This window comes from Cynocephalus volans, chromosome 8 (assembly GCF_027409185.1).
Source record: "Cynocephalus volans isolate mCynVol1 chromosome 8, mCynVol1.pri, whole genome shotgun sequence".
NCBI classification, from domain to species: Eukaryota; Metazoa; Chordata; class Mammalia; order Dermoptera; family Cynocephalidae; genus Cynocephalus; species Cynocephalus volans.
The window spans coordinates 52,848,041-52,863,537 of NC_084467.1; the positions used below are offsets into that span (position 1 = coordinate 52,848,041).

Sequence of the window (15,497 nt, forward strand, 5' to 3'; positions counted from 1 at the left end):
AAAATGAAGGTGATTGAAGAAACTGAGATTACTGAGGAAAATTGTATAAAAGAAAAAAAGGAATAAGTGTAAAAAAAAAAAAAAAAAGTATGCTGGGGAAGAAACTTGCCATTCAGAAGGCCTAACTTTCAGCAGAGCCTCTCTTGATTCTCCCCTGTGCAGTTTTTCCCACATTTTGCATGACCTGTCAGGATAATTCTCCAGGCCTCCATTCCCTCCCTAGTCCAGCATCTTCCCCACTTCCTTTCAGTCCCATTCATTGCTCTCGTAGTGATTGTACTGAAATGCAGTCTGGGGCTAGCCAGTTAGCTCAGCTGGTTAGAGCGTGGTGCTGATAACACCAAGGTCTAGGGATCTCTGTGCTGTCTGGTTGCCAAAAAAGAGAAGAGGGGTCAGCCTCAATATGTAATTTATTTCTCTGTGTTCTTTATGTGCACAATAGAAATTTTCTGCCCCATTAATAATATATGAGTGGCTATTTCCCACCCCACCTTCTCAAGCTAGCAAACACTGGATATTGGCAGACTGTATTTCATTAAAGTTGTTCATGCATATATCCCACATGTACAGGTAAGGAAGTAAGAAAAGAATACCGTTCTCTGGTAAGGCAGAATTTTTGTAGTTAACATTTGAACTCGGTTTTTCTCTGCCATTACCACACAGAATGGAATGAGAATTGGGTGCTGGGAAATTTTTTTTTGCAAAGGTCTGAGTGGTTGGGGATGGGATATTGGTGATTAAGATGAATATTAAGAGAAGTAGCAGGAGTCCCATGATACCAAGTTGAACATCTTGTTTACAGAGGCCCCATACCTGCTAGAGGCTTTGGGATCAGGAGACTTAAGTTTGGATTCTGCTGCTGCCACTACCTAACCTAGAACACTTTCACCAGTCATTGAGCTTGTGAGTCTCCGTGTCTTCATTATAAAAGTACAGGAGCACCTACCTGTCATGCTAGGCAGTGTGGCAGCAGGGCAATCTGTATGAGTTGTGCTTTTAAAGCTATCAAATGCATATTGATGTAATACTGCCTCTACAGGACTAAATCACTGACAAGATTATTGTTGAAAAGGAAAGAGAGAAAAGAGAAATTGGAGTTGGAAGGAGAGGAGTTAGGGACTTTGGTGATTTATTGGTTTTTTGACTATGTTTGTAGAAGGGACAAGCAAAATATTTTGAAGACAAGAGAAAAAACTTCCAGTAACAGAAGAAATTGGAGTAGAGTTCTAATTAGATCAGCTATCTGTATGAAAGGAGCAAACATTAAGCTGGGCATTACTATTCTGGAGAAAGTCTTGACTGGTGGCATATACCCATGTTCATGGCAGAAAGAATTCCAGTTCACTGGTTGCCTGAGTCCTATTTGCTTATGTGGCTAACAATACCATTAATAGAGTTATGCAGTAATGCCTATGAAAACATGATTCCTCTGCAATATTAATGAGCTGTTAAGAGGTAGTGTATTAGTCAGGGTTCTCCAGAGAGACAGAATCAATAGGATATATTGTAATTATATGAGAGGGATTTATTAGGGAAATTAGCTCATGTGACGATGAAGAAAAGTCCCAAGATAGGCCATCTATAAACTGGATGCTGGTAGTGTGGTTCAGTCCAAAGGCCTCAAAACTAGGGAAGCTGATGGTGTTCATGGTATAAGTTCTGGAACCTAAAAGCTTGAAGAGTCTCGAGCTCTGATGTCCACCAACAGGAGAGTAGAATGTATCCCAGCTCCAGCAGATTGAAAGAGAGCTTCACCTCTTTCCTCTGTCTTTTGTTCTCTCTGGACCCCCAGCGGATTGGATGGTTCCCACCCACATTGAGAGTGGGTCTTTCCCACCCAGTCCACTCAGACTCTCATAACTAATCTCTGCTGGAAACACCCTCATGGAAATACCTAAAAAGATAGCGGTACCAGGTTTCTCAGCATTCCTTCATCTAACCAAGTTGACACCTACAATTAACCTTCACAGGTGGATTATACTCTGTCTTTATTCACTTACTACTTCCTATGTAGGTGATGGAAAACTATCTACAGGCACCTGCTTCTTTTGGTCCAGTGAACCAACCTGTAGTAATTAGTGCGACTTCCACAGGAACACTAAGAATCAGAGCAACACATAAAGATATTTCTCTATTCACTTTCTTGACATCAGTATTGTTCCAAATATGTCAGGGTTTAGGATTCAAGAGGATATCTTACTATTTTCCCAGTGTATCAAATTTAGGAAGATGTGAGCTACATATTACTATTACTCTGCCTTTGAAAGGTATTTCAATGTAATTGGTTTTGTTTGAGAAAAAATAAATATCTCGTGCTTAAGCCTTTTAAATGAGCATGATCCTTTGGGAACATTGTTTTTCACAAGAAATAGATTAAATTGAAGTTGCGAAGACATTTCAGCACTGCGTCATTAAACTTAGTCGTTAAAACCTGCTCCTTTGCCCAAGGTATTAAGAAATTGCCCCTTGATGTATGTTATTTTGTCTTTTCTGAGAAACAAAATAACGTGATAATTTATTCAGAAAACTTTTCCGTTATTGTGAAGTTGTGTTTTCACATGAGTTTTACTCATCTCCCTGGTTCCATTCCTAGCCTCTACCCTTTTCCTCCCTTCTCTTCCATCTGCAAAACTGAAGCAGTGGTTTGAGAAGTAAGTGTCTTCTTAATGGGGGCTGGGCCCAGGATTTTTGGAAAGGAAAAATATTCTACGATTATGCAAGGTCTTCGAATAGTACCTAGCTACCTCTATCACCTGTTAGTCTACCTCTCTCCTCCCCACTCCCAAAAGCTATACTGAAGTACCAGTTCTTCCTAGAAAGAGACCTATGGTTTCACACCTGCATTTCTTTTCATATGTTTCCCCTCAGTCCTGATGCACTTCTTGTATTCACGTCCCCCTATACTGCTAAGCTTCTGTCCATTCTTTCCTAACAGCAGTGTACCCACCTCCAAGAGAAATAATTTACTTCTTGCTTTATGCCTACATCTATCATAGGACAATGCAATTATTTGTTTCCAAGACCATATCACTTTACCAGATACTTCAGGGCATGGACCATTTCTGACTGAACGAAGTAATTCCTACAGTGTGGCTTTCAGAGAATCTGGTATTAGAACATACTTAGTGTTCAATAGAGGGTAGCTATGGTGATGATGATAATGAAAATTCCTGTATCCTCATCGCTTGTGCAGTGATTGTTGAAAAAGTGGATAAATGGATGAATATACAACATTATCTATTATACTTTTAATGGAACATTTCTTGGTCTGGAGTTTCTGCTTTCTGAGCCCTATAAATTGAAATTAAGATTTCATATAAATAAGTTACTTATACCATGGCTTTTTTTCATCCTTGATAATACTCTTAAGAATGTTTTCTATTTGTAGTTGTTTGAGAAACCTACGTGCTGTTTTCCATAATGACCGTACTAATTTACAATCCCACCAGCAATGTATAGGGTTCCCCTTTCTCTGCATTCTTGACAGCATTTATTATTTTCTGTTTTTTTGATGATAGCCAGTCTAACTGGGATGAGATGATATCTCAATGTGGTTTTTATTTGCATTTCCATACCAGCAATCCCACTACTAAGTATATACTGAAAGGAATGGAAATCATCATGTCAAAGGGATACCTGCACTCTCCTGTTTATGACAGTTCTAGTCACAGTATCTAACATATGGAACCAACCTAAATGTCTATTGACGGATAATTGGATAAAGAAAATGTGATATATGTACACAATGGAATACTATTCAGCCATTTAAAAAGTATGAAATTCTTCCATTTGCAGCAGCATTTATAAACTTGGAGAAAACTATGTTAAGTGAAATAAGCCAGGCACAAAAAGAGAAATATTGCATTTTCTTGATTACATGTGTTTTAATTCCCACATATAACCAAGAAAATGCAATATTTCTCTTTTTTGAATAATCATTTTTTCAATCTATATAATGAGGCAATAATATATTCCTCTACTGATTTGTGTGAGACAAATGAAGTAATGTATTTAAAGCATGTATATGCATGGGTATGAAGTACATGTGCTTTGTATGTTGTAAGCATTTATTAAATGATTTTATTACAATTATAAAATATCAATATAGAAAAAACAACTGAAAATTACCGTAAATCCCACCAGTCAGAGATACTATCATTGTTACATTTAGTAGAGATCCTCACAGAGCTTTCTTTAAACTCAAACAGAAACTTTTCTTTGGCAGCTAGCCAGAACGGGGTTCCAAACCCTCGATCTTGGTGTTATCAGCACCTTGCTCTAACCAAGTGAGATAACCAGCCAGCCCAGAAACTTTTACATAAGTGAAAATAATGTGATATATAGATTACATGATACTTGTATCAACATTTTTATGGCATCTACATCTATATCATTTCCCTCACCTACTTTTAATGGCAGTAATTTTCCACTTATTGATGTATTATGATGAATATAATCTTTTATTGACAAATATGTATTTTTTCCACTTTTTTCTATTAAGAGTAAAGCCTTGATAAATATTTTGATGCCTGAGTTTTTAATCTTTTTAGGATAAGTTCTTAGAAGTAGAATTGTTACATCAAAAGTCAACCTATAAAAATATTCATCATTATAAACACTTTTATGATTTGTTTTTTCTGCATGTGTGTTATATTCAATAAGAGTTTATTTTTTAAAAAGTTAACCTATAGATTCTAACATCTTCATATGGAAAATTTAGAATATACAGTATTTGAAAGTAAAGTAGGAAGGACTGTCAGATTTCATTAACAGCAATTCAAAATACATGAATTTCAATTCAATTTTTTAATAATTATCACTTTTTATAATAAATCCTTCTGCTTTAATAAAAACATGGGTGGAGATATTGTTGAGTATAATATAAAACGATGTTCAAATCTCAAGCAAATTTGTTACTTGAACTAAATTTTTATTTTTGTATAATTAATATTTCCAATCCTAGCTTAAGTTTATTAACTTTTACTTCAACTTGGTAAGTTTTTTTAGTATATTTAATTGAGTGCTCTTCAGCCTAAATTTATATTCATGTTCAGTTGAACTATGGAAAATTAAGAATAGTTGAAAACATATGTCTTCATGATACTTTTGAATAATTAGCTTTATTGAAACATGTCTCATTAAAGACTTTTAAAGCAAAAGTTTGTGTAGTATAAGAAAAGGATTTACATTCATTTGCTTTTGCTGAATCTTCTTCACTGGACTAACTATTTCTACTTCTGCTACAAACTATAAAATATTCCAATTAGGTATCCTATCTCTGATACATAAATGTAGGGGACTTACCTCATATCAGGTTTTTGGGCTTTTTCCTCACTACAGTAGCAGCAACCCATGAGGGGAAAAATTAAGCACAACAAAAACCCATTATAATACAACTTAAAATCTTTGCAAATGCAGGTTCTCATTTGGGTCTATTGTCTTTAGTATCCAGAGCTGCTATAATTTGCTCATGTATGACATTTCATTAAATTAGAAATTCAGAACCTGGGAAAAAATGAACTAACTAGTCCATAAGATAAAAATAGTAGTGTCTTTCTGGGACCAGGGATCATGCAGAAGAGGCAGAAATTATTAATAATCTGGAGGATCTCAGAAGGCCCCGTTTGTCAGTAATCAGAAGAGGAAGCCAAAAACAGGTAAGAAAATCAGAATTGTGTAGGTCAAGAGCATAGAAATCTCCTTTGGACAGAAAGCCCTTTTCTTTTCTTTTTCTTTTTTCTTCTTTTGGATGCCAAGGCAAATTACTGAGTTTCTGAGAGAATACATGACTAGGAGATTGAGAGGTGTATGTCACTTGGATATGTAAACAAATATTTAGAACTAGAAGGGTCCTCAGAAACTTTGTCAGTAGAGACTTTTCGATTGCAAAGAACAGAAATTAGTTCAAGTAATTGTCTTAGTCGGCTCAGCCTGCTATAACAAATACTGTAGACTGTTAGTTTTATTGCTCACAGTTCTGGAGGCTGTGATCAAGATGCTGATCCAAGATCAAGTCCGAGATCAAGATGCTGATTATTTCATGTCTGGTGAGGGCCCTCTTCCTGATTTGCAGACAGTCTCCTTGCTGCATTTTCACATGGCAGACATAGAGATCATCTTTCTCATGTTGCTTCTTGTAAGGGCACTAATCTCATTCATGAGGGGCTCCACTTTTATGACCCAATTACCTCCCAAAGGCCCCACCTCCAAATACCATCATATTAGGTATTAGAGTTTCAACATATGAATTTTGAGGGGACATAAACATTCAGTCCATAGCAGTAATTTAGCCCTAGAAAAGGAGAATTTATTGTAATGGTGAGAAACTTTGGGAAAGGCACTTAGTTTCTCTACTTCCTAGTTTACTAGAAGTAAATAGAAAATAATGTCTTCCCAAGTTCTAGATAATCTGAATTATCACTCATATTATGAAAGTATGGGAGCAGTATTTTCCCCAAAATGATTTATTTTTATTGTTTTCCTTTGGCTTGGGTCAGAAGAAACTAAAAGGGTGGTCAATCTATATATATTTGTATAGTGAAATAAGTATCATAAGGGTATATTATGGTTCAGGATGCAGTTTGTTAGCATGAAGAGAAAATACAACCTCATAGGATTCCATATTGCATTTGGGACTTTAAAAAGTCTAGCAGTCGACTACTGGCATTTCCTCTAGGTGTGTGGTGATATGGTTGATTCTGACTTCTTTATCTCAGGGTGACTAGTGCCCTTGTGTCCTTGCTCAGAGTTTCTTTAATAGCTATCTTTATAAGTTGACCTTTAGAAATCACTTAATTTTTTTATGTGTGCCATTACAGACAATGTGACCCTTGGGTGTACCCTAGGATTACAGGCTTTTAAACTTATAGCTAAATTAGTTGGGCAAATTACCCAACCTCTCTGAGTTTCAGTTTCAGTAATCAAGTGAAAGAAAATAACTCTAGTTGTTCTGAGATTTAAATAAGATACTATGAATAGAGTTTAGTATAATGTTCTGCATGGAGTAAGCACTCAGAAAATGGTAGCCATTATTAATTATAATTAACCTGAAAGACCTTCAGGAGGTGTAGAATGCTTTGGTTTTCACATATGCTACACTTGGAAGACCTCTTATGTCTGTTGCTTAAAGAATAGTGCCCTCAGAGAGGAGCAGCTTCTCAGTAACAAAATAAGTGACAGTCTCAAGTTAATTGTGTCATATAATGTGTCATATTCTTTCTAATTACATACTGAATTTTCTCTGGAGAATGATTTTGTTTTTGATGAAGAAATATAAAAGATGCTTACGTAGTTGGAGGTTATACACCTTTCATTTAAATAGTAAAATTGTTCCATAGTAAATAAAACTAAGAAAACACAAAAGAGAGCTACCTGTCCTGAAACTCAAAGGCTGCTAATGTGTCATTTCTATGACCAAAAAAGAGGCTTTGTCTTGAATTTTTTTATCCAGAGATCTGCATTTTCCTTTAAGATTTAATCAGGTTTCACTCTGTCTTGAGTTTCTTGCTCTGTTCCCAGTTTTCCACCCACCGCATAGCAGTTTCTCCAGAGGCCTCTGAACATAGGCAGGGAGCAGCTGCCTTTGTAGTCAACACCACAGTTGTTGGCCCTGGAAGTAAGCTGCTTCACCTTTCCCCTGCCAGAGCCTCTGAACATTTAGAGACAGACCATAAAAGCCGTAACTTTAGATTTACTCTTAGGGAAATTAAAATTAATGACCTACTTTTTTCATTTGGGATATAACTTTTTCCTCTTAGAATAATAGTACTTCGTATTGTATTTTATCAAAATGGAGGATCACAACTAAAAAAGCAGGACTATGGATAAACATGAAAACAGTTTGATTTTCTACTCAAGATTTCGCAGAACAAAAAAAATGTTTTAACTTCAATTATTTTGAAGGCTGGAGCCCACGTCAGGGAAGGCATACTCGCAGTTGATTAAGTGCCACTTCTATTCAGCACGTCCTCATTGAGTGCCACTCTGTGCAAGCTATGCAGGAAAAGCTGGGAAATACCAAGAGAAGGATGCTGGTTCCTGCCTCCAGGGAGGTTAGCTCACTTCAGTAAATGTTGTGTGCCTGCACCGATGCTTAACACCTAGCAAGGACTGACTTTACCATATTGTGTTGGGGCACAAGTGAATTAAATTTTTTCAAACCTAGTGCTATAGGATTCAAAGACAGGAGGTTAGATAGGTCATGGTTTAAAAAAGGCTTTTTAGAAGCAGAGGCTAGGCACAGGAGGGAGACATTCGCAAATAATTACCTGAATGCCAGGCGTTGAATCAGGCTCATTCCATACATCATCTCATTTTCAAATACAATTTAAAGATCCTTGTTTGTAGTTCATTGTAAATTAAAGACATGGGAAAATATGGTTAGCAAAAAACATGATCATGCTAGATGTGCTATTTTATAACCTGGTTATGCCACTTAATACATTTTGGACATTTCCTATGTCATTAAGTGTGCTTTTTCACATTACTCTGAAAGACTTTATGACTTCTTTAGCCATTTCCCTTATAACTAAGTTAGGTAAGAAGATCTAAATATAAGAAAAATTAAACCAGGGAAGTTTTAGGAGAAAATATATAATCTAGAGGGTGAGCACATTTTTAAATGCATATATTAAAGGCAGAAAACTTAACAGAAAAGATGAGTAGTTTTAAACATATAAAAATTAAAAATCTTTTGGATATCAAGAGTATTATAAGTAAAATTTGAAGGCATTTTCTCATTTAAATCCTTAGAACAGCTTTGTGAAAGAGGTGCTTAGATTCCTTTTAGAGAAGAGGAAACTGAGGCACAGAGAAATGACAGTGTGGAAATCAATGGATTTCTGTCAGATTGATGATTTTGGTGAAGAATAAAAGCTGATAGAGGCAAAGTGAAGAGGTCGCTCATGTTATTCTTTGCAACGGCCTTGGATATGAATCCAAGCTTTATGAGACAAGGTTATGGATGAGTTTCTTTTTAGACAGTTAAAAATAATTATATTTTCATCCCATCCTTTAAAGTGTTCATTTCTATATGCTTTCTCATTATGCCTTGTGACAAAAAAAGATACATTTTTCAGGTGTGTCTTCAAATGCAAAATTTCAGAGACATCGAGGACAGACAAATTAGATGTTGATTACAAAAGGTTTCAGTCCCCTTTTACTTTTGCTTATGTGGTATACTGTGCTATTCCTTGAATAGCAGAAATTGTCAAAGCCGCAGTTAAATTAGCATAGTTTAGATCATTAAGAAATTAATTACAGCTATTATCATAGTTCGTCAGTGGGAAAATCAGGAATGAAAAAAATTACAGTGTAAATGTTTTTAGATCATATTTAGGTGAATCCAATCAAGTTAAAAATTCCATCACATCTTGGATATGAGCAGATGGCTCATTGATTGTGTATAGTAAAATGTTTCTGTGTAATTGATCTTAATTTCTACTTAAAATAAGGTATATAGTATTTACCTACTCTGGAGTAACAAAATTTATGCTATGTAATAATAACCTTGACATGTTTACAGAATTGTGCTTAATGGACCCTCCAGAGCTCTGCTGAATACCACAGTTTGGCCTGTTTTCTACATTTTTTAGGAATCTGGAAAAGCTGTAAGAAATTAAATATCTATCATAAAGTTTTTGCATCAAGCTCAACTACCACACTCTTGAAGTTTAGCAAAAGGGTCAAGAACTGTATGTTCTTTATTAACTGTAGTCAAAAGCGAATTTAAGAGATTTTTTATAACTATTTAGAATTACTATTTGAATGTGTACTAAAAAGAATGTTAAGATTTTTAACATTAGAGAATCCTACATATATACACTTAAAAATTAATTGACTTTGTAATTTAATCCAAGTGTGTGTGTGTGTGTGTGTGTATATATATATACTTGTGTACATGTATAAATACATTATATAAAATATGCATATTGTATTTTTACAAGTACATTTTATTTTTTCCCGCACAGATAAATAATCAGATCCTGTATGGAAGAAGTCACCAAAATGCATCTGCCATTATTAAGACTGCCCCATCAAAGGTCAAGCTGGTTTTCATCAGGTAAGGTAGATCTGGTTTTCTAAAATCTGAGATCTCTTCTGGAGATGTTATTATTGATATAAGACTATTTTATCTTTGGTTTGTCTAGTAAGATCACTGTCTATTCTGAAAATACACTTTTGTAACTGACAGAAGTTTAAGAAAAATATAGATTGTTTTGATATGAGGTTTTCTTGTTATTTGTTTTTTATGTTTCACGTGATGGTATTGGTAGTTGAACCTAGTGTTTTTATTTCAATTACAAAGAATTCTTCCCTTGCTGTATCCGGCTGTCCTGTGTGTAAATGTAATAGAACCCACGAACTTTTCCTCCTGTCACCATCATTGGGTACCTTTGCTGAATTATTAATGTCTTCACCAAAGAATAAGCAGGAAAACAGAACCCAGGACATTTTTAGGAGCTTCATACGAAGAGTGCTGGTGAGATATCCAGAGCAGAGGAGATGTTAGCCCTTCTGTCTAAAATCGTGTTGTGTGCTTGGGGCTGCACATTTACCCATACCTCACCTGCTAGCTGGCTGAGCCCTTGTGGAGTAAGTGAATCAGAATTGGAAATCCATATTGTTTGTAGCCATCACTGCTACAACAGCAGTGGAATGAGGTTGTTTGATTCTCTGTTATTTGACTGAAATGACAGGTAAATCTGAATTATTTTTAGATGAAGTATCTAATCCTCTGTATGTTAACTGTTGCCCTGTTTCTTTTCCCTCTGGGCCTCAGTTATCATCTATAAAATGGGGATAATAAAGCACCTATCTCATTCATGGTGATATTTCAAAAGTTTATTTTATTTTATTTTATTTTCAGAAGCAGCTTTTACTATATTTATATCCAATAAAGATATTTCAGAAATTTTAAACGCTCTACACAGTTATCTAGCATACAGTAAGAGCTGAAAGAATGTCAGCTGCTATTTTATGATGGTGATGATCATTATTATTCTTTCCTTTCTCATTAGTTACCATTAGTAAGACCTATACATTACCAGGGGGCCGCTGGGATTAGGCGATAGCTTTATTCCCAGGCATGGACACTAAGGCTATTGAAATATTCCTTCACGCGTCATCATTTCAGCTTCACTTGGTGTTACTACTTTGCTACTGAGAAAATCCTACGTTGGCTCCCTTTTCTCCTAACTAGTGGCACTTTCTGGCTTTCCAGTTTTTTACTCTTATTTCCAGAGAGAGAGAAACCTTCTTCCTTCTTGTATGTCTTTATGTGTTAAGATAACCCCTTCAGGCTTACTCACCCACTGGCCTCTTTTAGGCACCAATCTTCCTTTTTTGGTTTCCTTGCCCTTCCTATTGTCAAGGGTTATAAAATTAGAGTTACATGATGAAAACTTGTTGAATCTTGAAGAAAAGTCAGCCACTCAAGATGTTAATATGTTGTCCATCTAGAGAAGTAATGCATTTAAGCTTGAAAACTTTGTATAAAATTGAGGATTACATGAGAAGGTGTATATAGCACTTAACAGTGTGTGCACATAAGTGTTTGGTAGATGCTGGTGGCTGCTGCCGTTCAGTCAAGTACTATCACTAACATTACTGTTACCTCCTCAGTGTTTGTGCAACCCTTTATTGCCTGTACTGGGCCATCCCATTTTAAAAAGAGCAGAAAGAAAATTGAATGCAGTCCAAAGGAAATCATTTAATGCAATTAAGTAGTTGAGAAATAGTACCCTCCTCCTTCAATAAAGAAAGGTTAAATGATTTGAAATTATTTAGAATATAGAAGAGAAAGCTGAGTAGAGTTTTAATAATAGTAGTAAAGCCCCATCAATTTAGTATATGATTATTTCAATTGTGATTGTTCAGAACAGAGCAGAATCAAGAAAAGAATTTGTTCAGTAAATTAGTGATATATGCAAGATTGAGGATCCTGCTGAATGCTTATTTACTGGAAGTGATTTTAAGCAATTTAGAAGTATCAATGTGCATTCACAATATGTATTCTAATTGAGTTTCTATATAGTCCTGGTCTTCTCAGGCTGCTATGGCAAAATGCCATGAACTGGGTGGCTAATAAACAACAGAAATTTATTTCTCACAGTACTGGAGGCTGGGAAGTCCCAGATCAAGATTGGTATCTGGTGAGCTGCTTCCTGTTTCATAGAAGGTGTCTTCTTGTTGGGTCCTCAAATGGCAGAAGGAGCTCCCTTGGGCCTCTTTTATGAAGGCACTAATCCCATTCATGAGGACTCTACCCATGACATAAACACCTCTCCAAAGCCCCACCTACTAATACCTTCACATTGATGATTAGGTTTCAACATATGAATTTTAGGGCAACACAAATATTCAGGCCATAGCATGAGCCTTTCTGGCATGGTCATTAAATTGTAGTGCCCAGCACATAGTGAGCATTCAGAAAGCTTTACTGAGTAAATTTCCTTTTAGCTTCTACTAAGCAATACTGGATTATTTATTCTCCAAAGGCAACAATCATAATAAATTAGTGGTTGTTATTATTTTGTGGATTAAAAAAATACATGTTTTTAAATAACTCAGTATTTTTCAAAGTTCCTCATACCTCAGTCCCTCTTCCCACTACTTCCCGAACTTAGCAGCAAGGAAGATTTTTCTGTATCTTTTTTATAGGGAGAAAAAAAAAAGACGTACGAGTGATTCTGAGCAATCTGTTGTCATAACCACTTTCAGACTGTATAAAGGAAAATGACCTTAAATTGAATAGAGAGATGTACACACTGCTGACAGCCTTTTGTTTGATTGAGAAGATATGTATCTGGTAATTTGTGTGTCAATATTTTATTAATTAGTGAATGCTTCAGTTATCACAACAGAAGAAAATAATCATCTGAGAACTCTTTAGTCCTAAAGAGATGAATTCTTTCCTAAAGCATGGCTGAACTTAAGCAAGTAAGACTTACTGATTAAAAGAAGAATCCCTGGATTCTCCCTGCCTGGGCTTGAAACCCAGCTCTATAACACCCCGGCTGTGGAATGTGGCCAGTTTCCTGATCTGTAATATGGGGATGAAATGGCTATCTCAGAAATTGTCCGATATATTCATACATATAAATTGCCTGCCATATGGGCTCGACAATGTTTGCTGTTATGGTGATGACTGTGATGATGGCAGAAAGAGGTGGAAAGGGAGGGAAGAAGAAGGAGCAAAAGAAAAGAAGTCACTGGCTGTCCTGTTAGCTCAGTTAGTTAGAGCGTAGTATTGATAATACCAAGATCCAGGGTTTGATCCCAGTTACCAGCCAGCTGCCAAAAATAAAAAAATAAAAATAATTTAAAAAATAAAAAGTCAGGAAGAAGGAAAGAGGAGGAAAAAGAAGAATCGCTCCTTCATTTATACTTTTTCTAATTCCAGAGTTTTGAATATTTTTTAAGTGTACACATTCATAGCTTAAGAATGCTTTAATTAACATCACAATGATTAAGCACTGAAGAGATAGCTATGGACACTATGCAAAACCGTTTCTGGGAAATGTCAGAGTAAGAGATGGATACAGCCTGCCCAAAACATCAGTTCTCTGTCACGAGCTGCTCCTTTTTTTTTTTTTTTTTTTTTTTAATGATAACCTGATATTCTAACAAGGATTAAGAGCACTGTTTACTTAAGGAATGTATAAAGAAAAATCTATCGAACACAAATTAATCCCCATGTCAATAAAATATATTATAATAGATTTTACTGAGGCAGGGAATATCAAATAGTGTCAGAATTTGAGGCTCTTAAGGAATGCAAAAAAGAAAATATTTTATTGTTTATCAGGGTCTGTACATGACCAACGGGGGTATAATGGTAGATTTGTGTCCTATTCATATGTTGTGGCATGTACCTTTTAGGTGCTATCAAACATTTCATCCTCTCATTCAGGCTGATTATCTAGTCTAGTTCATTACTCACTTAGATGCATCTTTCAGCCTTTGCCATATATGTTACCACTTTCAGACTATTGTTGTAAGAACCCTGATCTTGCTTATTTTGGAACCAAATTTTGAAGCATTTTAAAATTGATTTGTAATCAAGTTTCAGGAAGTTAACACTTGAATCATCTCAGCACCACAGATGCGATTATACTTTAAAACAAAACAAACAAAAAAACCCCTCTGTGTTATAATAGCAAGGTCAAGGGTTTGGATCCCCATCACAGCCAGCAGGCAAAAATAAATAAATAAAAAGAAAAAAACTCTGCATAACTTGTACTGTCATATAATGTTACGATGAAAACTAGTTTTTATAAGTTGTATTTCTTTATAGTTAGTGCTTCCATTCAGCATTTCCTTTCTTAATTGAAATTATTAATTCTCTGTGCCTCCTTCCCATTATAGAAAAATGGTTGGCTTTTATACCTTGGCAACTCTTTCAAATTTATTGACAATTGAGGTAAAAATGGGAAGTGGCCACAGGTTTTGGAGCATAATTAGCAGTAAAGTAATCACAAAAAGCTGTTAAAATATGCTGCAGGCAACATTTTAATTAACTAAGGCCTTTAGTCTATAGTAATATACATTTGTGTGATCTCATCCTTGTTATATTCTTTTAACACTTGTATTTATTTGTATACTAACTGATCTATAATTTTCAAGGGGTCTGTGGGCCATTAGAGTTTAGCAAGTAGCTGTGATATATATGTGGCTTACATAATCACATTTTTCCTTTTTGTTTTCACATCCTGTAAATTGTACTCTAAACAGATGGACTTTGATGTACTAAATTATTCAACTCTGGATCATTCAGGTGTATATTACAATCTGGGTTCTGGCTATGTACCACACATTCAATTCTGTGGATGTTCCTACATGGCATTATCTCCTCTACATGAGCACACCAATTTAGTACAGGAGGAGAGCTATATTAATACTATGAAAAACGAATTGCTGTATTTGACAGTACAGGGATCCAAGGAGATTAATGATCTTGCCTGCAGCACTTGTCATACCTTCCCCCACTGCTGAAAATTAAATGTCATGTATAACAACTCACTCTCCATTACTTAATTACATGTAGAAAATGTGTACTGTGTAAAAACTCCTGGGGCTAAAGGAGGCCAAAGGAAACTGAAACCCTTGGAAAAATTTAGTGCTAGCTGTCAAGCCCTACTGAGTAAAAATGGATTCACCATAGGATCCACCTTACTGTATCGATTGAACATATGTCTTGTTTTTTGTAATTAAAAATACAGTGTGGCCCATTATCCTGTGTTATATTCCTGAAAGATGATATTGAAATGAATGTGAATGTCAGAGTCATCTCGAGGAAATGTCTATCTGAAGAAGCAACTTGAATGCCTGTTTTCAAAATCCTTATTGTGCCCTTGATTCTTAGATCTAGTTTTGATAAATAGGAGGGAAAAAAGATTGTGCACGCAAGCGTGAGTTTTACTTTCATAAAGAAGCATTCATTCATTTATTCAACAGGTGTTTACTGACTGCCCACTTGTGCTGATGCTGTGGAGTCA

General features: G+C 35.5%; 1 protein-coding gene across 4 annotated transcripts in view; it reads left to right on the forward strand.

Annotated features, from left to right (window-relative positions):
• Positions 1 to 15,497, forward strand: part of PATJ (PATJ crumbs cell polarity complex component) — a 369,539-nt gene that overhangs the window by 240,080 nt on the left and 113,962 nt on the right. For all 4 annotated transcript variants that reach the window (XM_063103640.1, XM_063103641.1, XM_063103642.1 and 1 more), the window contains exon 29: positions 9,969 to 10,060. In XM_063103640.1, coding sequence (XP_062959710.1) covers positions 9,969 to 10,060 — 92 coding nt within the window. The remainder of the gene's footprint in view (positions 1 to 9,968; positions 10,061 to 15,497) is intronic.